The following is a 25,758-nucleotide window of genomic DNA, read 5'->3' as shown; positions in this document are numbered from 1 at the left end:
GTTGCTTCTTGTATGTGCCCTGATGGGGATCAGACCCACAATCTTGGTGTATGGGGATGACACTCATACACCCAAGCTAGGTATCAGATAGAACTCTCCTTGAGAGTTTTGCTGGAACGATAAGGAAAAAATCTATGCACTTAGCTTCGAGGATCATGTCAGCCCAGAGAAGGTGGTGACCATCATTCCACCATATAGGCAAAACCTGTCTGAGAATAAAACCATGCTGGGACTGAAGCAGAGCCCAGAGTGAGAGCGAGTTAGAAAAAAAGACACAGGTGGACAGCAGCTTGGTGATATTAATCTGAGCCCCCAGATCCAGCCCTGTCCAAGCTAGCTATACCATTGGGTTCCCCAGTACATGACTGATTCAATTCTCTTTGAGCATAACCAGTCTGAATTGGGTTTCTATCACTGGCAATCAACAACAACAAATCATGCCTAGTGCACATTTAGCTGTATAATTTGTACTACATCAGTTTTCACTTTAACTGAGTGAACATGTAGGTTTTAACCTAAAACTTTTCAACCTTTTTATAGTTTATGAAATGACCTTGCATGTATGTATCACTTAATTTTAACATAATTATATGAGGTAGGGTATTCTTTTAGTTAAACTGAAGCTCAGAGAAATCAAGTAATTTATCCAATATCACATAGCTAATAAATAGCAGAGCGAGAACTCTAATGTAGGTCTTCTGGCTCTAAATCCAAAGCCTATTCTATGGCTCTTCAGCTGCTTTATTAAGTATTTGTAGAATTTCTTCATGAGTTTATATTTTGTTTCTCTTAATACAAGAGAAGTTCACTTAAAGATAGAACCTTGCTATTTGCCTTGAGTCTCTTAATTCCTAGAGCAGCTTCCTGCAATGAGTGGGGCTTGAGGTAGAGGATTGGCTCTCATTGATTTTAAGGTTAGAGTTTGCCAAATCTTTTTTCTATCAAGAAGCTGGTAATCAGCTGCTTGCTATAATGAATATGTATTACAGTAGTGTTTTTCCACCATTTTTGACTGCTACAGTAAGAAATTTATTTTACACCAACCCAGAACACACACATTATTAAAATCAAGTTTCACCAATAAAAAAACCTACCTTAGTATTGTACTTGTGACAGTGTCTGATATGTCCTATTCCTTTTTTTAAATAAAAATTTATTTATTTATTTTTAGAGAGGGGAGAAGGGAAGGAGAAAAAGAGCCTCTTGCACACTGCACACCCCCAATTGGGGATCTGGTCCACAACCAGGCATGTACCCCGAATGAGAACCAAACCAGTGACTTCTCAATTCACAGGCCAGTGCCCAATCCATTAGCCAGCCACACTAGCCAGGGCAAGAAACACAAAGATTTAATAACTAACTCATGATTCCCCAGCTGGCTAGACCTGGAATCCAGGTCTATTTTACCCTTAAGAGGTTGTTCTTTCTGATACTCCAACCTGTCCCTTCAATGTCTTTAATGCTGGATGGGTCCCACTAAAATGCAGGGAGGTGATGTACCATTAGAAGAGGAGTAGGGATTGAACCTAAGGAATAGGAGGGGTGTGCCCTTCTCAGAGCATGCTCAGGCATGCACTTTTGCTCTCTTTCTCCTAAACTCTAAGGCTCCTCATGAGACTTGCAACCAGGGGAGCCATGGGCAGCAGCAGCTCATCTTGGGCTAACCCCTCAACCTGTCTCCAAATCCCACTTTTTGCTGACTTTTCAGGGAGCCAAAAGCAATTCTGCCTTGACCCATTTCTGTCCCTGAGACTTTTACTTCTCAGTGAGTCCATGCAGCCCCATGTGGCTCACTTCTTTCCTATAACATTTGTAGAGAAACAAAGCAGCACCAGCTGGGCTCTCTCCTGTTGCTTCTTTTAGCTTAAGCCCTTCCTTTGTTTCACTGTCTTTAGCTTTAATAAACATACTCTCCAAATAAAAAAAAAAGGAGTAGTAGGAAGAAAAGTAGCAATCAAAGCAACTAGAGAGAGAGCAATTCAAATAGGAGAACCATCCAGAGAGCGCAATATGATGGAAGCCAAAGAATGAGTTTGGATGTGGAGTGATAGAGTATTTGAAACATGGGGAAAGATGGAGAGTTAGTGGGTTCTGACTGTAGGTGGCCAATGATGATCTCACTTAGCTCATGAGAAAGTAATTTTCAGGGTGGATCGCAAAGAGTAGAAAACTAAATGAATGTTAAGGCAGTAGAGTGCGTACAGAACACTTTTTTCAGAAACATTGATTTCAGGTTACAGGAAGAAGTGAAGCTGACTCTGAGATGGAGGCAGTAGGTTTATCAGCAGTTGGTCTTGGGATCAACACTAAGGGAAGGGAAGAAAGCAAGTTTGTGCAGAAGTCAAGCTGTGATGCTGGATGAAGGCTCCGCCAACCTTCAGAGCTATCCCCAGTTGGTGTGAGAAGGATGAATCTTTACACTCCCACATGGATCAGTCCTTCAATGTAGGCTGCCTGAGAAAAGAGCATGACATGACAGCTGGGGACCATCTGCCAGCAGCGTGCCCCCACCAAATAGCTGGGGTAATCAGTTTCACATTCTCAAAGAGGGTCCTGCCTGTGTTTTGCAGTTTTTATCAGAGAAATAGCTAATAAGGCTAGCAGGGTGAAGGGAGGATTATTTTAGGATAGATGGACTTTGGATGTAGATACATAAACAAAAAACAAATAGCCCTGGCTGGTGTGGCTCAGTGGATTGAGTGGCAGCCTGCGAACCAAAGGGCCACTGGTTCGATTCCCAGTCAGGGCACATATCTGGGTTGAGGTCCAGGTCCCCAGTTGGGGGTGTTCAAGAGACAAGCACACATTGATGTGTCTCTCCCTCCCTTTCTCCCTCCCTTCCTCTCTATAAAATAAATAAATAAAATCTTTTAAAAAATATCCTAATTATTATTATTTATTGCCTGACAACTATAATATTTATATAAGGAATAATACAACCATAGCTGTGTAGCTCAATTGGTTAGCGCGTCGTCCTGATATGCCAAGGTTGTGGGTTCAATCTCTGGTCAGGACACATACAAGAATCAACCAATGAGTACATAAATAAGTGGAACAACAACCCTCGCTGGTATGGCTCAGGGCATTGAGCACCAGCCTGAGAACCAAACGGTTACAGGTTCGATTCCCAGTCAGGGCACATACCTGGGTTGTGGGCCAGGTCCCTATTTGGGAGCATGTGAGAGGCAACCAATCTCTCACACAACAATGTCTCTCTCCTTCTCTGTCTCCCTCCCTTCCCATCTCTAAAAATACATAAAATCTTAAAAAAAAATGTGGAACAACAATTGATGTTCCCCTCTCTTCCCCTTCCTCTCTCTAAAAATCAATAAATATTTTTTAAAAGTGGGATAATACATTTATGGAACACCAATGTACCTGGCCATTGTTAATACTAGTTGTTTAAAGATAAGGTAATCTGCCCTGGCTGGTGTGGCTCAGTGGATTGAGTGCTGGCCTGCAAATCAAAAGGTCGCTGGTTCAATTTCCAGTCAGGGCACATGCCTGGGTTGTGGGTCAGGACCCCAGTTGGGGTGTGTGAGAGGCAACCACACACTGATGTTTCTCTTGCTCTCTTTCTCCCTTCCCCTCGCTCTAAAAATAAATAAAATCTTTAAAAAAATAATAAAATAAAATATATTTAAATATAAGATAATCTCCTCTATTGAGAGGCTCACAGTTTAGTGGAAGAAGAAAGCAGAAAAACAATAACCCTGCAAGGCAATTAGTAAACTAGTTACTAAGATTCTGGACTTCTGATCAAGATGGTGGCATAGGCATACATGGCTCACCTCTTCACACAACCACATCAAAATTACAACTAAAATATAGAACAACCATCACTCAGAACCATCAGAAATTGAGTTAAATGGAAGCTTGACAGCTACGGAATTAAAGAAACCACATCCATTCAGACTGGTAGGAGGGGCGCAGACGTGGAATGGGCTGGTCTCATTCCATGTGGTGAGAAAAATTCAAGAGGGGTATCTCGGGAGAAAGGAGTCCAAGCCCCACATCAGGCCCCCCCAACCCAGGGTTCCAGTAGCATACCAGGAAGATAAGTCCCCACAACTTCTGGCTGCAAAACCCAGTAGGGACTGAATTAGTGAAAGAAACTGTTGGAGCCCCAAGCAGTTCCTCTTAAAGAACCCACACACGTACTCACCTACTCAGACTCACTCCCTCTGAGCTCCAGCACCAGGGTGGCAGCTAAGGGGCACGAGTGGTATACAGGGAGAAACTGAAGTGTCTGGCATCAAGGTGAGCAAAGGCCATTGTCCCTTTTCTAATTCCTCCCCCAAAAGAGCCGGGAGGGTGGTGCCATATCTGAGACTCCATCAACCTGGCTAACACTGTTTAACCCACCTTGGAGATCTCTAGAGACTCAGCCCCAACTAACTTACAGGTCCACCCAAGCTGCTTTTCCACATGAATGGCTGGTCCTGGCTCATGCTTCACAACTTCCTAAATCTTATCAAACAAGCAACAGCTGGCCTCAGTGAGCTCCAGGCCCAGCACTAGGAGCAGACAGCTTAGATTCATAGTTTGGCTTCACCTGGGTATCTCCAAGCCCAGCACAAGTATCATCCATCTCAGATTGCTTTATAGCTCAGGCAGGGTAACCCAGGCAAAACACAGGTGGGGGCTGACCTTGGCCCACATCACCCAGGAAACCCCAGGGCCAGCACACCCAGTGAACAGCTACAGACCACGCTGGAGCACCACCACCCTGCTCCTGCACAGCTGATCCTCCATGGAGGGCAGAGGTTGGTGGTCAGTGCTCACAGCCAGTCCTTGCAGCTGACTGGCTTGAGTAAATCCCTTCCATTGATCTGTCAACAGCAACCAAGGCTGAACTACAAGAGGAGAGTGTACTCAGACCACACAAAGGATGCACTTCAAGTTCCCAGCTTGGGTGATAAGGGAGGCTGTGCCACTGGACCCTACAGGAGACACCTACTACATTAGGCCACACTATCAAGATGCAGAGTCAAAGCACCTCTACCTAATATACAGAAACAAACACAGGGAGGCTGCCGAAATGAGGAGACAAAGAAATATGGCCCAAATGAGAAAACAGATCAAAATTCCAGAAAAAGAGCTAAACAAAATGGAGATAAGCAATCTATTAGATGCAGAGTTCAAAACACTGGTTATAAGGACGCTCAAGGAATTTAGTGAGGACCTCAACAGCTTAAAAAAGATCTAGTCAGAAAAAAAGGGTACACTAATTAAAATAAAGAAAATTTTCAGGGAAACAACAGTGGAGTGGATGAAGCAAAGAATCACCTCAATGATCTGGAACATAAGAAAGCAAAAAGAATCAGAACAACAAGAAGAAAAAAGAATCCAAAAAAATGAGGATAGTATAAGCGGCCTCTGGGACAACTTCAAGAGGTCCAATACTCACACCATAGGGGTGCCAGAAGGAGAAGAGAAAGAGCAAGAAATTGGAAATGTATTTGAAAAAATAGTGAAAGAAAACTTTCCTAATTTGGTGAAGGGAATAGACATGCAAGTCCAGGAAGCAGAGAGAATCCCAAACAATAAATATATACAGAATGAGTTAGTGCTAGAGGAGGGTAAGAAGTGGTTGGGTAGCAGACAGAATATAGGGCTACTGCAGCCTGGAGGATTCAGGGAAGGGACACAGAAGAGGAGTTTTTCAGGTAAGGGAGGGGGAGGAGTGGTAGCAGTTAACCCCAGGCAGTTGTTTCAGGAAAAACAAGCATGCAAAGTAATACTTGGAGAGTGGGTGGAAGATAAGCATGAAAGAAGAAATCTCGTATTTAAATAAAGGGCACACATGATACAGATACATATTAATATCTATAAGTAACTGAGTTGGTTATTATGGTCATGTGGAATTTCAGTGAATTTACATTAGTAAGATTTTATGAGGGGAGAATTTTTTGAGCCAGATTGGAATGGAAGAATGCTGTTTTAGGTGTACAAGATAGAGGCAGTGTGATATGGTAGTTGAGTGTTGGTTCTTGGATCTAATAGATTTATGTTCGAAGTATAGGAGTTCAGACTTAGCCACCCCAAGATGTACTTTAGTGGCATGTGGATTATTTTGAGCTAAATGCAACAAAGATCCTGCAGGCTCAAGAAAAATTTCTGCTTCTCCCGCCCCCTCAACTATCTAGAAGAATTCAAATTAGGATCCTGGCCCACAGTACGAGTTAAAAACAGAATTGACTTTTTACTATCTATATGGTAGGACAAACTAATTACTGAACATGTGCTCTCCCTGCAAATACCTCTGAAGCACCAAGATGTATTACGTCATCCCTAGCTCAGAATGTCTTGTATACCTCAATTTCTCTGGCTGTCTCTGAACCTCTTGTGTATGTGGGGTCTCTGAATCTCTCATGTATGTGGTGTTCCCACATATATGTATGTATTAAGTTAGGTTATTTCCTCTTGTTAATCTGTCTCATGTCTATTTGATTATTAGACCATCTGAAAGAAACCTGAGCATAGAGGAAAAGGTTCTTCCTCCCTCACAAAAGCCTGACTCTATGGTTACCAAACAGGAGCCTGGCCCTCAGTGGGTCTCCTAGGGCCAGCTAGTGTGTGGGTTCTTGATTTCCTGTAGGAAAGATTTCACAACATGAGTCAGGTGACTATGAAGATGCATATATTAAAGCTGGGAACAATGAAACAAGGAATGGCTTAGCATAGAAGAAGCAATAGGAGAGCCTAGACTGGGCTGCCTTAGCTCACCGGATAGGAGAGCCTAGACTGGGCTGCCTTAGCTCACCAGGAAGTCAGAGAAAAGGGGCCCTGGGGACAGGTTCAGGGGATCAGCCTGGGACAAGCTCTTTTCAACGAACTACCTGCTTGAGTTGTACTGAGTTCAGTGCTTATTTCTATGGCATTGAGTCTCAAGAATCTGATATTTAAGTCTGGTAACATTACGATGGGATGTTACCAGACCTAGAAGGCAAGAGTGAAGTGTGTATGTTGGGAGAAACTGCTGAGAAAAGAAAACAGTAGGGCTATTGTAGAGTCTCACTGTAAAATCAATTTCTGTTTTTGGAATTCCTAAACTAACAAAAGACTTTTCCTCCAACACTTTCATTGGTGATTTCATCTAACTTCTTTCCTGGGAAGGGAAACAAATTGGTGGCAAATCTAGTTTTGCCTTAGGCAACTTGTCTGAACAAGGACAAAAAGAGAGATCAAGTTGTAATGACAGGACTTTTAGTATTTATGGGCATCCTTGACTAAAGAGATCTTAATCTGGGGTCCTGGGCAGAAGATCTCAGCCTAGTTTCTTCTACTGACTCCAAAGCTGTTTTGTGTAGGAACCAGAGCCTCTTGCTGGAAGCCTACCTTCATTAATATGAATTATTCCTTTTCTTTTCCATTCTAAGGTATTTATTTCTATCACATTTATTTGCATATATTTTTATGGTTACTAAGCAGATAACTTCTTTCCTGTTAAGACCACCACAAAATGCTTCAAGTAAAGTTAAGGGGTTACATACTTTAAAAATCTTATTAAGGAGTGGAAAAAGAATAACTACTAGACATTCCTCCAATGGACCTCAACGTGAGAACTGCTTGTGCTCTAGTCTCTAGAAACAGTAAATCTGTGCTGTTCTGATTATCCTGATACCGGATTTTCTTTTTTTCTGTTACCTTGAGTCACTTGCTTTTGAGATTCACGTTCACATCTATTCACAAAACTAAAATGCTTCATTGCCCCAAGCAAAAAGTAAAAACTGCTTACAAAACTTGCCTTAATTTTGTCTCAAATTCATTTGTTTCCCTTAAATTGGTTAAAAACAAAAACCATAAATCCAGGCCTTGGAAGTCTGCCCTAAAAGCTTCAGACAAAGTGCAGGAGAAAATAAGCCTGCAAAAGAGAAACTTATGACACCCGGAAATCAGCCTACATTCCATAATAAAACTCTTGCCCCTTGAGGACACAACTCTTCCATTACCATTATTAAAGAAAAGGTTACCACAGTAAGTTACCAAAAACCAGGACAGGGCTGAACTCCCAGACTTTTACCATACCATTGGCTGTCTGCATGTGGCCTTACACACTATCCATACACACTCCTCTATCTGTCCTCCACACCTAAGCAGATTTTCTTTAAAACTACCAGAAAGCGTTCTGAAGACAGCACCTCCTTCCCTGCAGTAATCCACCCCACTCCAGTGCTTCTCCTTTCCAGCTTTGCCTCTAGCTGGCCTACGAAGCTATTTATTTGTTGATGGTGAATTTTCCTCATTCTTTTAGTTCTACTTCTCCCAGATTGAGAAGTTCTGGGCTTGCTCTGGATTTGTTTTTCTTCCAGTCTCAAGGTTTTTGTGTTTTCGTGTTTTCTTTTACCCCTTGTCATCAGACACCTTGTTCTGGGTTTGTGTGGCTTTATTCTCTGTCTGTGGATCACTGATTGCGAGGGCTAATACCAGTGGGTCCTTAAGATCCCAAGGGACACGCCAGGTGGCATTTTAACCCACACCCTGAGACTCCTCTAATTGCATCAGTGCTCACGTACCTATGTGGAAAATACTTGTGTACTGTCAGGCCTGGGGTTAATTGGTTTCAGTTTACGTCTTCGGGGAGCAGAGTCCTAATGCACATGCAGCCCTGGTACAAGTGCCCGAACCAGCTTCACTCCAAGAGGAGTGGTGTCATGAAGGAAAGCAATTCCTTTTGCTCCACCCTTTCATACACCGCCTCCTGCTCCTTCCAAATGGAACAAATGAAATCTTAGATGACAAGTTTTCAAACCCAACTAATTGTTCATTAACATCCAGGAGTGGCAGATTATATGGTGCTTCCCTTTTCATGGCAGGTCAAAGATGAAATTTGATTATGCTTTGAAGGATGTGTTTTTCCTCTTGTAATTCCCTGCTGTATCTTTATCAGTGTTCTGTTGCCCAGAGCAGCCTAAAGTGCCCTTATTTAACCAAGGGAGGCGCACTTCTCTGCATATATAGAGACGCGAGCAAGCACTGGGAGAAGTCAAACCTGTTCTGCACAATGAAGAAGCAGCTTAAGACGGAGGCAGCACCACACTGTGAGCTAAGTAAGTAACTAGCAAGTATGCAACAACAGCCCGGGAAGCTGCCCAGCTAAGCGGATGTTCCCAAAGGAAAGGCTCTGGTCTGGAAGGACTTTCTGAAACTCCCAAGATGTGTTATAGAGATTCTCAGAATTAATTTGTGCATTTTCTTTTCTCTCCAGGAGAAAGTCTGTATGCAAACCAGCCTGTACCAGTTACGATGCGCAGCCCAGTGTTTTGGTCCCCAAGTTTTTTATTTTGTACTTTACTTGGATTTTCCTTTTTGCAAGTCACTCTCCTTTTCTCATCTCTTGGACTCTTACCAACTAGGAAAATTTTCTCCTAGTAGTTTTTACATGAAGAAAGAAGTAGGAAGGGTTTATGCTTTTCCTCTCTAGGCTTATGACTTGGTTAAATAAGCTTGGTTATCTTTAATATAAGTGTGTGTGGGGTGAGGGGGTGTCTAGGAATGTTTCTATAGCTCTAAACGACATGGTAGAAAATTAGGGTGGTTTGTCAGACCATTTGTTTTCTCTCCTCTACAGCACCACTAGTCTGACTGCCATTTCAGAGAAAGACTCTAGGGTGTGAGGCTGAGGCTGGGGAGGGAGTGGGATTACTTTGGGGTAGGTGGAGATAAAGCTTGGGGTAAGAAGCGAGGCAGATGGGTAGGACAGAGGGAAATGATTCATTACCAAGGCTTGGGAATAGGGCATATGATGCGGTCAAACTGGCTGCAGTAGCTGATGTTTCGCGGTTCCCCTCAGGGGTGGGGTGCTCTTGGTAGGGCACAGATACTAAGATGTAGCTCTGGGGGCGAGAGGAAATGGTCTTGCAGGTGGCTACACTTTACAGGGTGGAGCTGTACTTCGGCAAGCCATGCACGTCTCCAGAAGAAACGAGGTAGATTGCCACTAGCTAACTTGAGGCCGAGACGAACTAGTACACGAAACTTATCTGTTAGCGGGGTGTGAGCCTCCAAACGCACACTCCTTGGGCCGAACCAGCGTAGGCACCTGCCCTGTAGGGTGCACCTCGGCCCAGGCCGCTGGGCCTCGCCCCCAGCCAGATCTCGGGGTGGGCGGAGCCTCGGGACTTGCAATGGAGTTGCCACGCGCACCGGCCGCTACCGGGAATACGGGGAATCCAGCCAATAGGAATGCGCGGCTGCTGTCCTGTCGGCCAATGGCGGGGCGTGTAGGGGTTGGGTAGCTTGGCGCTGGCTCCGGGAGTATGGAGCCGCTGGCGCGGGGGCAGCTTGTCTGGTGACCGTGGAGCTGGTTGGTAAGGCAAAAGGCAGGCGAGGTCAGGGGTGAAGCGTGCGCTCTGTTTTCCCTAGAGTGGCCGGGAGGGCTCGGGGCGGCTTGAGGGTCGGCCTGGGGCACGCGGGAGGCCGCGCGGGACTGCGGGGGCGGTGAGGGCAGGGAGGGCCTGAGGTGCGGGGTCCAGATAGAGCCGCAGTATTCGAAGGGAGAAGAGGGAGCCGGGAGTGGGGTCTGGGGATGTTCGGGGACCGAACGCCGGAGTTCGCGAGGCCTCACCCCTTCTGTCCCACGGCCTAGAGGAAATGGCCAACCCCTGGCTGGACCTGCCGCTGCGCGGTCACCCGTGACCGAGGGTGCGGTGGGTGAGCCACCACTGCACGGCGCGGAACGGGCCGACGGGCGGAGGGCAAGGTCCCGGTGGCCTGCTTCTTATCTTAGGAGCCTTGGGGCCCCGTCTGCTCCCTGGGCTCCCCACTTAAACACAAAGTTCGTTTTTGTGCAGCAAATAAAGTGCCTTCCCGTGAAGGGCCGTGGCAGGCTGCTGCGTACTGTGTGTAGACTGGTTTGAGACCTGTTTGTGCAATTATCGCATATGGTATGTAAGTGCGGGGGACGTTCTTCGACTGTTCGGTTTCGTATGTACCTCATTTTAAAGCCGTCGCTTCCTTTCTGTTATATCACCTTTGGATTCCTTTTCACTTTTGGTTTTCCCAAATTCCCTACTTCATACATCAGACTATTTCGAAGAGCATCATTAGGGGAGAAGTTGAGGAACCTGAGCTTGAGTTTCCTATGTGAGAAATAAAGGTATTCTCATATTGTCCACTGCTTTAAAAGGATTGTTATGATATTAAAGGGATGTGACATCTCTTTAAAGTGGAAAGTAAAAGCACATGTATGGAAGGAGAGTTAAGGGGACATAGATTCCAGAAACGTTTGCTGCCCTAATTTTAGTAAATATTGGTGAAACCAGAGGGACACTACGTTAGTCTTGACTCCTGTGAAATCTGAAGCCCTACCAGTTCGCACCACGTTTTGTCTGTGCAAACCTTTGCTAAGTTGCTTACCCTTTTTGTTTCCACATAGTTAAGATGGGAATTGATAGTAATATCAATTTATAGCATTGTAGGTGAGTATTCAATGAGTTAATACACACGAAGTACTTAGAACTGCTTTTGGCATGAGGGAGGGATTTTTTGTTGTTGTTTTGTTTTTTACTATTTCCTACTGTGCCTTCTTTCCCCTTAAAGATTCTAAACTTAATCTTTGATCAGAATCCTGTTAGCCTATTGCCCGTGAACCCTTGTCATTAACATTGATCTGAGTGTATAGTATAAATTACCCATGACTAGACGTTTCCTGGTGGGTGTTTATTTTATCATTAAGTAAGGTTGAAAACTATCACTATGCTGTGTCTGTCTGGGATAGCTGTATTGGGTACATGAAACCTGAGAACTTCTTTGGCTGTTTAATTTTTCATTGGATAATAGTGCATTTACAGCCTTGGAGCCTGGGCACAGTTTATTTTGGACCCACTACCAAAAAGGCCATGATTGCAGCATTCTTGATTTCTCATGTTACTGGAATGGCCAAGTTGGGACTGGGGAGGAGAATTTCTCGGCAGCCTGGCAGCACTTCTTGTTAAAGAATGGGGAAGCTTGGTATAAATCTAGTCTTACTCTGCTGTTACGAAATCAGCGATGTTCCTTGGATTACTCTACAGAGCTACTAGACAGCTTTGGTTCAGTTTTGACTTAGTGAAGGTTAGAGGTTACAGAATGGTATCCACGAAAGTAATAGCTTGTCTGTTTGACTTCTAGTGCTAAAAGCTTGGGTGGGTGCTGTGGAATCAAAGACATCTTTATTCCCTGCCTCCTCACCATATGCCTAAATACAAATGTGTGATGACAGATTTATGCCCTTTCTATGAGCTTCAGAGTCTCTCAGGTTCTCTCTGTAAGGCTCTAACGCAGTGGTTCTCAACCTTCCTAATGCCGTGACCCTTTAATACAGTTCCTTATGTTGTGGTGACCCCTAACCATAAAATTATTTTCGTTGCTACTTCATAAATGTAATTTTGCTACTGTTATAAATCATAATGTAAATAAACATCTGATATGCAGGATGTATTTTCATTGTTACAAATTGAACAAAATTAAAGCATAGTGATTAATCACAAAAGCAATATGTAATTATATATGTGTTTTCCAATGGTCTTAGGCGACCCTGTGAAAGGGTTATTCAACCCCCATAGGGGTCGTGACCCACAGGTTGAGAACCGCTTGCTCTAATGGAAGACGGTCTTGTCTTCTAGTTCTCCTCCAAGGAAGCTGCTATTTATACAAGTAGCCTTATTGGGAACTCATCACAAAATGAGAAACTGAATTTACAAAAAAGAACACACTGCTCTGGCTAGTGTGGCTCAGTTGGCTGGAGCACCTTCCCGTAACTGAAAGGTTCTGGGTTTGATTCCCAGTCAGGGCACATATCAGGTTGCAATTTTGATCCTCTTGTGGATCCCTGGTGTGGGTGCGTTTGGGAGGCAGCTGATCCGTGTTTCTCTCTCACATGATGTTTCTCTCTTTTCCTTCCTCTCTCCCTTCCTCTCTTTCTAAAAGCAATTAAAAAGTGTCCTCTGGAGAGGAAAAGATTTTTAAAAAGAACATTGCTTACTCTAGCTTTGCAATAAGACAATTAAGTACTACTCCTATAGGGTTGAAAATTGGATGTAGGCATGGTGAGAGTGGAGGACAGTGTCTTTGTGAAACCTCTTTATTTGTACTTCAATGAGGAGGAAAAGGAGCGACATCTTTAAAGAGTTGAGTGTTTGCCTTGACTAGTGTGGCTCAGTTGGTTGGGCATCGTTCCACAAAGCAAAGGGTTGCCGGTTTGATCCTGGATCAGGGCACATGCCTGGGTTGCAGGTCCAGTCCCTGGTTAGGGAGCATACAAGAGGCAACCGATCAATGTGCCTCTCTCACATTGATGTTTCTCTTCCTCTCTGTCTCCCTCCCTTCCCCTCTTTAAAAATAAATAAAGAAAATATTTTTTTTAAAATAAAAGAGTTGAGTGTTTGAGGTAGAAAGGGGGAGCCTTTTGCCCTAATATTGTCATCTTTATCATCTGAGTCTCTGCTTTGAATAAAATATATTGGAAAAGAATGCTGGGAGCATTTCAATGTGCAGAAATACCAGGAGTTAGAGACCTAGACCCTTGTCTCACTCATTGGATTCCATTTGTTCTTTTGATAACACAAATATATTGAACAATTAGCTTTTATTGACCCCTGGAGACACAAAGAAGAGCCCTACAGGTGTCATCAGGAATATCATTGATAAAGTAAAGCAACATATATGTATTATAAGCTGTATTTTAATAAAATCAGAATAGAATATAAAAGACTTGTCCAGGAATGATAAAAATATATTTATTGTCAAATTACTCTTCCAGTTTTTATTTAATGTCAGAGTAATTTTTTAAAAAACTTTATTTTCCTTATTGCTGTTCTATTACAGTTGTCCCATTTTCGCCCCATTGCTCTTCCCTGCCCTGCTCACCCATCCCCTCTCCCACAGTCAGTCTCCACCCTGTGGGTCTTTTATACTAGTTCCTTGATTAGACCCTTCCCCTGGTCACTGTCTGTTCCTTGTTTCCATGCCTCTGGTTATATTTTGCTTGTTTGTTTTGTTCATTAGGTTCCTGTATTAGGTGAGATCATATGGTATTTGTCTGACTTACATTTTTTAATGTAAGAATCAGTTTCCAGTGAAGACTTAAATTAGGAAGTTAGGGTTCTCAGTGTTTGTGCCCATTGCTAGTAGGTCATCCTGTATGGGTTATTTTTGTCTGTTTTGGTCCCATCGATCACTAATCATCAAGTATCTGTTAACCTCAAAGGTAATGAAAGACGAAGGCTATAAGTTAAAATACTAACAGGTTCCAAAGAGCAGAAGGAGGCATGAATGAGGTTCGAGAATCTTGTAGTATGTGTTGCCTGCCTTTACACATAATTTTTTTTTCGCTTTAAGAAAAGAAACGTTGAGGTAAATATGTTAAAATTGTTAAGGCCAGTCTACATCAGGGTGAGGGGGCAGTGCTGTCATTAGAATAAATGAGTTGAATATAATCTAATGATAATTTTTCATATTTACCAGAGGAAAAAACTACTTAACCAGGTATGAGGGCAAAAGATTTTTTTTCTGAGGCCAGAAGTAGATAGACTGATTTATTAGACTTTTTATTTCTGTGTAAAGGGGTCTTTGAAATTGTTTGCAGAGTTGGAGTTGTTTCCAGGATAGGTGTCAGGCCAGGAGGCCAGGTTGGTCTCCCAGAGGGAAATGCACTGCTGTAAATTTCTGGTTAAGAGGAAATCAGGGGAAGCTCACACTGTGCGAGCTGGGAGGAACAAAGACAAACTGTAGTCTCTAGAAGTAAGACTTTAATGTACAGTAAATGTTTAGAAGCTGGTTAGGCCTCGCCACTGAGCAGAGAAAGTGAAGAGTTCTGTTTAGCAGGTATCGGGCCCTTCTGATTTTGAGGTCTCTGGTTGATGAGTGATATTTTTGTCTAAAAGATCTGTACTTCTTGACGGCCTGACCACATTTCTTCGAACTATTATCGTTGTTCACACCCAAGCAGCTGGTTTCACTATCAACTGTACTCTTTCTCCTCATACCTTATTCCGTTTCCTTTTGCTAATTACATTTCTCTTTTCCTTCTTTGTCGTTAGATGTTCTCAACGTCAGGTTTTTCTTTCAACTATAAAACAGAGTCTCAAAAGTCCAACTTAGGTGAGAAACAGCAAACATGATGTTGAGGCATTCTCTGGTAGATGAAGCAAGATTATTACTATGGCACACGAAGTCAGTAATGTGAAGCACAATTTAAGCTGGTATTCAATGGCCATTGTGCAAGAGAGAGAGACTTACACGCATACCAGATGCCCAGGTGCGTATTAAGCACGTTGTACAATAGCAGCACTGTTTCTACTTTATGAACTGGGCGTGCTTGACTGGCTTTCGGTTGGAGACATTCTGATGTTACCCACCAGGCAGAGAGGAATTAGTTTCTAGGCCTTTTTCATAGGCTAACACCAGAGGGGCTTTTCACTCTGTCCTTTCTGTCAGGAAGTAGATGTAATCAGTCTTCAACCTGACCTTTAAAATTTTTATGTTGAATTGATTTTCATAAGAGAAAAGTAGGATACACTTATCCAAATAAAAAGTAATAATTTTAAACTTCACATCCTCAAGAGTAATTTAGAAATTCACATGGCTTTTCTAAGATGTTTCCCCTCACCCCCAGTGGGGGCACATTTTTTTTTTGGAACTAATTAGATGGATGTCCTAGATGGAAAAGACTCAGAAAATGGTGCATCTTGATTGACCTGGAATGAAAAAACAGAGGAAGTAATAATTTTCTTTTAATCTTCACCCAAGGGTATGTTTATTGCTTTGACACACACAGAGAGAGAGAGAACATAGATCAGTTGCCTCCTGTACGTGGTGTATGGGACGACACTAACCATCTGAGCCATATGGCCAGGGCTAATCTTTCGTTTTTAAAAAAGTAGCTAGTAATCCTCCTTATTAAAACACATAGGGTTCAGAAAACAATGAGCTCTGTTTGAAGCACTTGAATATTTCAGTTTCATTGACTCCCAGTCATTAAGGGGTAGAAGTTCACCTTCCTAAAAAACATCTTCTACAACATAGGTGTTAGGTTAATAGTCATGGTTCTGTAGGAATATCAGGATTGTAACCTTAAAGTAGACCTTTATGAAAAGGGGAATTTTAGAAGGGCTGGAAATCTTGATGTTTTCTTTAGAACACAGACAAATGTTAAAAAGTCATCACTACTTGTTACTCTCTAAAACACTCAGGTATCACTTTTTTAAAACCTTGATTTGTGCCTCTGGCAGTTTCTTTCTACTTTGTCACCAGCATGTTGCTGGCACTGAACAGTGAAGGAGGCTTCAAGAGGGAGTCAACGTCCAACATTCCTGTTCACATTTAATCAGTTGCTTGCCTGAAGACACCTTTCTGTTTGCTTCTGTGAAAATTCTTTTTCTGCATCATCGGTTTTCTGCCTTTTTCATCTCATGGCACACATAAATTACTCAAATTCTGTGGCAGACCAAAAAATATCTTTTTTGCTGATCTGACAAAAAAAAAAAAAAAAAAAAAAAGAATGATGTGATTTTGATTCGTTCACACCAGATGGCTGTTATTGTGTTGGTTGTTGTCATTTTTTTATTTGACAGTCTAAGGGAAAAGCGGTCACTGCTCCTGACTAACTAGTCAGGTATTGCATGTTTTAAAAATTCTTGTGGCACACCAGCTGAAAATCACTGTCCTAGGTAATGCTGTCTTTGTTTACATAGAGGAGGGGAGGAAAAAAGAGGGAAAGAATTAGAAGAGTGTTTAAAAACATTCCTCTCTAAACCTTACAATTTTAGGAACACCTTTGTAACATTGAATACAGCTCTAAAATCAATGAAATAGTTTCAAGTGCCTTTGCTCTCTAAAGGGGAATTTTACAAGAAAAAATATTTCAAATTGAACCTTTCTTTTAACCATAGGGGGGAAAGTTTAAGTTAATGTTATATGTGTTTTAATATTAATTTCTTCGGCCAATTTTAAAAAACAGGTTTGAGTTATTTAAATCGTTCTTCCAGAGTTCTTGTAAATACTGAGAAACACAGAATTATTAAGTAGTTGTTTGGAATTTAACTCTTTATTTTGATACATTTTCAATCTTAGAGAAAAATTTCCAAATAGTATCAGGGAAAAATGATTGCAGGGTTATAGGGTAAGAGGAACGGTTGTGGTAAGCAAGCAGCAGGGGCCTTGGGAGAGCATGGAGGAAGGCCATGTAACCCAAGTTAAGAGTCAGGAAATGCTTTCCTGAGGATTTGGCTTCTGATGCTTTGCATTCAGATGAAACTCTTAAATCACAATTTCAGAGGATGGCTATTTGGGCACTAAGACAAAGTGATAGTAAGTTAAGCTTTAGGCAATATATGCCTGCCAGTGGACGGCTGCAGATCTCCAATTACCCACTACAGAAGCTTTATCAGTGTTTGTTAAGAAGGGAATCCAGAGAGCAGTGGGTGCTGGAGACCATCAGGGACGACCAAATAACTTGACTGAACCCAGGTTCAGCATAGGCAGTGCAGACCTGCTCTGAGAGATCATGACAGATAAGAATGGAAAAAAAGGTAGGAATTTGGTCAAAGGAGGAATCCAAGACCCAGAGAAGTTAAGTGACGTACTTGAAGTCACTTGACTCAGCAAGAATTATTCTAAAGCCATGATTTTCCTCTTTCCACTCCTTGGGAACAAGAACACAATTTTTCCATTCAAGTCTTAAGACTGTAGAGAATGGAGGCTGGGTTGGGACACCTAGATTACAGTCATGGGTTGAAAATATGTATTGAACTCTTGAAATGTTTCAAGAAAGTCATTTGCAATCAAGATACACTTTTTAAATGTTTATTCTTTGTTAAGATTCTTTAACATGTGTTTATTTTTTTCTTTAAAATGTGTTTTTCTTAGAACTATACATTATCAGAAAAACTTGAAATTATGGTTTGTTATTCATTTATACAAGTTTGAGGTTTTTTATACTTTTTCTTACTAAATAAAAATATTTTTTTACTTCTACCTGTAAAAAGAAAGCGAATCCAACCATTTGTGACAGCATGGATGGACCTAGAAGGTATTCTGCTCAGTGAAATAAGTCAGAGAAAGACAAATACTGTAAGATTCCACTTATATGTAGAATCTAAAAAACAAAATAAACAAAATTGAAATTTATAGATACAGAGAACAGACAGCTATCAGAGAGGAGGAGGGTTGTGGGGGCTGGGTGAGAAAGGTGAAGGGATTCAGAAATAAAAATTGGCAATTACAAAACAGTCACAGAGGTGTAAAATACAGCACAGGGAATACAGTCAGTAATATTGCCATAACTGTGTATGATGCCAGGTGGGTACTGGAAATATCAGGGCACTTTGTAAAGTACACGATTGTTGGACCACTATGCTGTACACCTGAAATCAGTTCAAAACACTATTGAAAGTAAACTGTAATTGAAAAAAAAAAAGGGAATCCATATCATCTTTGTGCATTAAAAATACTTGCACAGAATAAAAAAATTTTTTTAAAGATTTTTATTTATTTATTTTTAGAGAGAGGGGAGAAAGAGGGAGAGAAAGAGAGGGAGAGAAACATCTATGTGTGTTTGTCTCTCATGCATCCCCAACTGGGGACCTGGCGCACAACCCAGGCATGTGCCCTGATTGGGAATCAAACTGGCGACCCTTTGGTTCACAGGCCGGTGCTCAATCCACTGAGACACACCAGCCAGGACTAAAAAATCTTCTTAAAGAACAAAATGGTACAAGGTGAATATTCAGTGAGAGGTCTTTGTTTTACCCACCTCATTTGTGATCCCCTACTTTTTCGTTGTCCTTTGGAGATAGTATGTGTACATGTATATATTCTCCTTTTTTTTTCTTTCTCTTTTTTGCTACACAAATGATAGCATACTGTTTTATAAATTTTACTTTTTTTGCTTGACAACGTATCTTCGATATTATTTCCTATTAATATCTATAGATCTGCCTATTTACAAGTGCTGCATGGTATTCCATCATATGAATGTTCATAGTTTATTTTACCAGTCCCCCACGGACATCTGGGATTTTTTTTGATGCTACAGCCTTTTGATACTACACTATGGGAAATATTCTTGTATATACTTCCTTATATGAGTGTTTCTTTAGGATACATTCTTAGAAGTAGACCTGCTGGGTCAAAGGATATGTAGATTTTTGAAATTTTAGATAGAAAATATAACTATTGGCTTTATTTACTGTAAAATAGTCTTACAGCTTTTGATAAAGAATGGGATAAAATAGTTGTATTACATTTAACCACGAGTGCCATTTTTTCTGTTGGTTGCTGTTTGATAGTATGAAACTTATTAGCTGTAAGAGAAGGTGATACTTGATGGTTGGTGGTGATCTAGAACGTCAAAGCAGTATTAATTGTGATTATCAAAGTATTGCTAAGTTGATTCTGGTTGCTTATATCTCAACTTTATTTTTTCCTTAATGTAATTAAATGACTGAAATGACCTGGTTGTACAGCCTTAGAGAGCAAAACTGTCTTAATATTAAGCTACTCTCTCCCTTAGGAGCACTCCTGCACCTTCTGCCTCCCCCACTTCTTCCCTGCAGAAGATTACCTTTGCCTTTCTCTCTCCTAAGCATCAAGGGCCCTTCTTCTCCCTCTGTAAGTTTCATGAGCCTACATAGCCCAGTGGGCTCACTTTTACTACCTCTGTAAGTTTCTAAATAAATGTTCTCTTTTTTTTTTTTAAACGATTTTACTCATTTTCAGAGAGGGGAAGGGAGGGAGAAAGAGAGGGAGAGAAACATCAATGTGTGATCAGTTGCCTGTTGCATGTCCCCAATCGGGAACCTGGCCTGCAATCCAGGCATGTGCCCCGACTAGGAATTGAACCGATGACCTTTCAGTTTGCAGGCCGATGCTTAATCCATTGACTCACACCAGCCAGGCCTAAACTTTATCAAAAGAAAATTTTTAACTTACTGCTTCCATCTGTGTCTTAAATTTTCATGGAGACTTAAAATACTGTGTAGCAACACCAGGCATAACTGACCCTCTCTGCTTCCTGCCCCAGTATATTCTGTGTGCATTGCAGACAATGGAGCTTGTAGTTTGTTGATGAAAAGTTTTGATGAGAAAGTTGGAATCTAGAATCCATTTTCTCTCTTGGAATAATACATTCCTGAGAGTTCAGAGAGAAGACCAGACTTCTTATATAGTATTGGCTCTGTATGTTATTAGTATAGGGATAACCAGTTAGAATACTAATAATAATTATTAAATATTTTAAAATTGATTCTAGAGAGAGGGGAAGTGAGGGAGAAAGAAAGGGAGAGAAACATTGATCTGTTGCTTCTTGCATGCACCCTTATCAGAACCAGGCTCACAGCCCCGGCAGGTATGTACCCTGACTGAGAATAGAACCAGCGACCTTTCAGTCTGATGGTAAGGATTCCCAACCAACTAAGCCACACCAGCCACAGCTAATTATTAAAATTTTTACCATGAAATATTTCTGGCCTTGGCTGGGTAGCTCATTTGGGTAGAGCATTGTCCCTATATGCCAAAGCTGTGGGTTCTATTCCCAGTCAGGGCACATATTATAATGAATGCATAAATAAGTGGAACAGCAAATTGATCTCTCTCCTTGCCCCGCCTTCCCTTCCTCTCTCTAATAAAGTCAATGCAAAATTTTAAAAGGTATTTCTATCTAAAGTTATTATTGGGTTGGCCAAAATGTCTGTTACGTTTTTTCTTTAAAGTAAAAGATACATTTTTCATTTTCAGCAATAACTTTACTGATTTGGATACTTTGAGTATGTTGGCTATCTCCCACTATTGGCTTCTAGTTGATAGAGGCCAGGGGTGCTGCTAAACATCTTCCGATGCATAAGACAGCCCCAGAGCATTTTGGCCAAAATGTCAATAGTACCAAGAAACTTGGCAAACCACTTTTAACACATTGAATCAGTCACAGCGCTTTCTCCATACACTGCACAGATCTTTTTCTTTTTTGCCTTTCAGTTGTATTTTTACCTTTCTTGAAATAGTAAAGCACAATATGCTGAAAATGTGTATTTTCTTCCATCTTCAATATTAAAATGGCTGTACAAAAATTCACCAATTTTGATAAGCTTTTTTTAAACGCATGCTGATATGACAGCTGGCACAATACATTCTTGCAGCCGGGAGCTTAGTCCACTGAGCTAGCTTGCAGTGAGCTTGCCACAAAACATTCTTAACAAAGTTGTTTCAAATGAAGTTCAGTGCAACTAGGCAAGAGCCATCGTATAGAAAAAACTAAACAAACTTTTTGGCCAACCCAGTATTTAACTATCATCTTTGCAGACTACAAACTTGGAGAAAAATACACTATCTTAAGTATAATTTAAGTAGCCTATTTTAGAAATTTTCTTCAGCTGTATAAGGCAACTCTATGTCTTCTTAAATAGGATATAATTCATCACTACAAAAATAACCCAATTTAATCAGTTCTTGGTGAGCAGGCCACAATTAAGAAACTTAAGTTATTCTTAATAGTAATTATTAATTATATAATTATATATAAGGAAGGGCTCTTTGCCTCATACCAAATGGCCCAAGACCTTATCCTGTAAGAGCCTTAGTCCTAGATCTGATTTGTGGTTTTTAATTTAATGTCAGTTTGGATAATCTGATTTCCTGGCTGCTTAGAATTCGTCGTCGGCAGCCGTCCGTCTCGAGAGACGATGGTGTAGCTTCTTAAGAGTCTATCTGCACCGCCGAGAATGGCTGTGCAGTCCGACTCGGGAGTGACATGGTAGTATCTGTCTCCTCCCGTGTTGAATCGACATCTTACGATGACGCTGAAGCTACAGAGCCTGGGCAGGGTAATATGGAGGGTCTGCTGTTGCCCATGCAGCAGACCCCCCCTCTCTTCGCAGCTGAAGGGTCCAAGGGAAAGACGGAGTCGATACAGCTTGGCTTCAGGTGCGCCGCAGGAGTTGCCGGTGTTGACTACAACATCAAACCGCCTTAGGGACTCCGGCTCCGGATTTTCTGTCGGGGTTTACTCCCTTAGCCTTTCCCCTGAAGAGGTATGCCGCAAGGCAGCGGAGGTTTTTTGGAGTCAGAGTTTTCCTTCTCTGATGTGCCCTGACTGGAAGATCGAACAAGCAACACTTAGCTCGCAGGCCGACGCTCAATCCATTGAGCTAAACCAGCCAGGGCTTAGAATTATATGTAAAATAAAAGTAAAAAGGCTCTGGGTGGTGCCAAGGGGCCGTGCTGTGATTGGAAGCCAAGTGGCTACCAACTCTGAGTTATCAGATGTGTAAATCCCATTCAGGTTAAGAGCTGTTGTAAATGGCTAAAAGAGGGGATGGACTTAGTGTTATTGGGGTCTACCGGCTGCTATTTAGCCATCTGGCAGCTCAAAACCTCATAGGAGGGACATGGCTAGTTGTACATTATAGCAGAATACTGAATATTGGTTATTGTAGAGATGAAAAATGTTTTCCAGATTAGCAAGTGGTGGTATGATTTACATCCGAGAAAACAGATGAAAACTAAAACCCCCTTTGGGTCTGACTTGCCAAATTCTCTATGATAGGTATAGTATAGAATATGTTGGTAGATAGATTATCTAAAACAAAGTGGAGGACTGTTCAGTTAGGATGAACAAAGGGAAAAGGGTGGAAAAACAATTTAAACAGTAAACGATAGCTAAGGTGAGGCTTTATACCTTTTTCAATAGAATAGTAATTATCGGGACTTAAGTGGGGATGTTAACAATAAATACTACCTCATCTCTGCCCTTCTGATTTTGTAATTGACTGAGAAGTAGATTCCTTAATCAATAGATCAAAAAATTTTTAAATAAGCCTTGTTGGTGGGGTTGACTGGAGAATACACCATAGATCTGTGGCCAATTGGGTTTATTAACACCCCTCCCCCCACCCTTGAACTTAACCCTATGGAATGCTGGACATTTCAGACACCTCCTCATTCTCACAGGTTGCTTATTGCAGGACTAAGAGAAGTGCTGGCATCTCGCAGGCCACGCCTAGCTCTTGTGGTGCTCCAGCTCTCGGGAAGCCCAGGAGGGGAGGAACAAGCTCAGTTTCTTCTCCCCGTTGTTGGAGGGCTGGGGAATGAGACCTGAAACATTGTACCTGAAGTCTCTCCCCAGGGAAATAGGAGTGAGGCTGGAAAATAGTGGCCCTCCACTGCCAGTATGCTGATGAGGTGCTTTCCCTCCCCTTCCCAGAAAATTGAAACATGAGACCCTTGAATAAATCTTTATCATTTATTTCTAGTCAAAGCCTCCCGACTACTAGGCAATACCAACATTGTTCCCAAGGAGAAAGAAAAGTCAAGAGGTTTATAGTAAAAAGTGCATTCTTGAGAAGAATCAGTTCTGCCTTCTTAGCCCTCATCTTGGTCCAGCTTAGGAATCTTCAGATGTCTAGTGGTTTAGACAATGGAACATTTTCTTTTTGAGGTCATTCAGGTGGCTAACTGGAGGCATGAATGTACTGACCATATTCAGGTAGGACTGGAAACTTCAAAAGGTTGAGTTTTGAAGAGTCATTTAAAACAAGAATAATAATTATTTTTTTGATATCTCAGCCTACTTGGAGTTAATAATTTAGTAGCTTGACCCTCTGACTCCTTTTTATTTTTTCACTTTATTTTTCAAGCTTAAATTGTTAGATCAAAAAGAGTTATAGATCGCTTCTCTTAAAAATCATAGCCCTGGCAGGGTAACTCAGTTGATTAGAATGTCCTCCCCATATGCCAAGGATACGCCAAGGTTGGGGTTAAATTCCAGATCAGGGCACATGCAGGAATCAACCAGTGAGTGCATGAATGGGTGGAACAGCAAATCAATGATTGTGTCTGTCCGTCTCTCTCCCTCTCTCTCCTTTCCACTTCCTCTCTAAAGTCAATAAAGAAATAAAAATAAAAAGACTCTTAAAAATGGGGAGAAATGAGTGAAGTTTTAAATTTGGGTTAATCTGGAGGCACAACTGAGACTGGGTGATTGCCCAGCAGCCTCTGTGTGGGAGCTTATTAAAAAGTGTTTGCCTTGCACATTGGAACCAGGTTAATGTGGAGAATTCTAGTTCTGGGAAACGGGGCATGGCTAGCAAGGGGGCTGCCCTCTGCCCACCAGGCAGTGCACGGTGGTGAGGAACCTGGTGCTAAACCATTCATAGCTGACCTGCTTCTAAAGAAAAAAAATTTGCCTGCTTCTCAGAAATCCTATTTGCTTCAGTTTGGTTTTGAAGTCTTGCCTGCAAAAACATCATTAAGACTTACATTTTTTATTAAATATCTCTTACTCATACTGTGAAAACTGTTATTATTTTCAAGGTTATCTAAATCAGTAGAAGAATGATTCTTTTCATATAATAAGGGTTAGGTTGTACAGAGTACAAAATGCCATTCTTGAACTTGTTAGTTTGTTCTTGTTAATTCCTCTCCCTCCCTTTTCTACTTTCCAGAATCCTATTCCAAGAACACCATGGTGTGGGGTCCTGAACAAAAGATGCAAGATGGTAATTTACCGTTTTTGTGTTACTGTCTGATGTTTATTTGGAATTAGGCTTAAGTCAGTAACAGAAATTTATCATATTTTTCTCATCATTGTCTAGTCCAACAACAGTTGTCCCCGTTTGCTCTTTCCCCAGCTAACAGTATGTTTATGGAGACTTGCTCCATTCAGGAGTCATCATCTGGTGACTTAGGCTGTAAATGAAAATGGATTTATAACCCCAGGGGCCTGCCTCATCTTGTTTCCAGTTCTGAGATGAGCCAAGATTAGCTACAAGTGTGGTTTCTATAGCAGTAATGCTTGCAAAGGCAGGACACTGTACTCACAGACCTGTAATAAAAACCTCTAGACTGTTTTGGTTGCTGATGGCCTTTCAGATATGTGTGGAGCAATAAAATACTGAGTGTGTGCCTTATGCTGTGTATTCGATTAGAGCTTCTTGACTGCTTTGACCAATTCTTCTTAGTTCTGAACTTCCCCTTTAGGATTTCCATTCCTTTTTTTATAAATTTTAAAAATCAGTTCAGAGCCACTTAAAGTAAAGTGGGTTGGCTCCTTATAGAAAGAAAGCTTTTGTTTTCGTAATTGGAGGTTGTAAGGATTTCTTGGAAACACTGAGATAAAAGCTTTGTGATTCAAAAATAGCCATTTGATGGCTGGGTTTTGTATCTTTTTGGCAGATTAGCTCTTTTCTTCCCTTTTCTGCCACCTCCCCTTGCCTGCATTTAATATTTACTGCAGGATACCAGGCTCAGGGAAACACTGATATCAGTCTTAGATGAGTCCTCCTTTCATGAGGGGCACCCTGTGACCCAGAGCTCCTTACTGCAGGCCTCAGTCAGGAGGCAATGGGGTTCCTGCTTGGTGGTTTCCCTGCAGCTGCAGATTTTAACCTGAACTGTGGCAGGATTTTGCAACGTCCACATTTTTTGAGGACCCTGACAGAGGTATAATGCCCAAGGATGTTTTCTTTGAGTAAGTCCTACCGAGTACCAGGAGAGGAGGGGTTGTGGTGGTGTGTGTCTCACTAGACTGACCTAGTTTCTTTCTTCTAAAAGTTAGTTTTAGGTTAGCAATGAGGCTAGTATGGAGGTGTTATATTTTGAGCCCTAGACATCGGTGTTTTTAGAAGGAAATGAAATGGTTCTAAAAATTGCCAAATGGGAATAAAAGTATGAAAGTAGGAAAACCACTGTGAGATTTGTGTTAAAAATTGATCTGGAGCTGCATGACTGGGGAAGAGTGAGAGGAGCTTTTTTTTTACCATAAGCTTTTTTGTATTTCTCATA

At 41.6% G+C, this 25,758-nt stretch overlaps 1 protein-coding gene across 4 annotated transcripts in view; it reads left to right on the top strand.

The window, feature by feature from the left end:
• Positions 1 to 8,972: 8,972 nt before the first annotated feature.
• Positions 8,973 to 25,758, top strand: part of SLC11A2 (solute carrier family 11 member 2) — a 38,303-nt gene continuing 21,517 nt past the window's right edge. Inside the window, exons 1-3 of one of the 4 annotated variants that reach the window (XM_090273160.1) lie at positions 10,251 to 10,313; positions 19,496 to 19,593; positions 24,420 to 24,473. In XM_090273160.1, coding sequence (XP_090129286.1) covers positions 24,440 to 24,473 — 34 coding nt within the window. In that variant the 5' untranslated portion in view covers positions 10,251 to 10,313; positions 19,496 to 19,593; positions 24,420 to 24,439. Of the gene's footprint in view, positions 9,054 to 10,231; positions 10,314 to 19,495; positions 19,594 to 19,620; positions 19,644 to 24,419; positions 24,474 to 25,758 lie in introns of those variants that run through there. The other 3 variants (XM_090273159.1, XM_090273162.1, XM_090273161.1) reach the window with 3 other exon arrangements.

This window comes from Furipterus horrens, unplaced genomic scaffold (genome assembly GCF_987537825.1).
Source record: "Furipterus horrens unplaced genomic scaffold, mFurHor1.1.pri manual_scaffold_4, whole genome shotgun sequence".
Classification (NCBI taxonomy): Eukaryota; Metazoa; Chordata; class Mammalia; order Chiroptera; family Furipteridae; genus Furipterus; species Furipterus horrens.
Note: the sequence above shows the minus strand (reverse complement) of the source record. Positions and strands in the feature narration are given on the sequence as shown.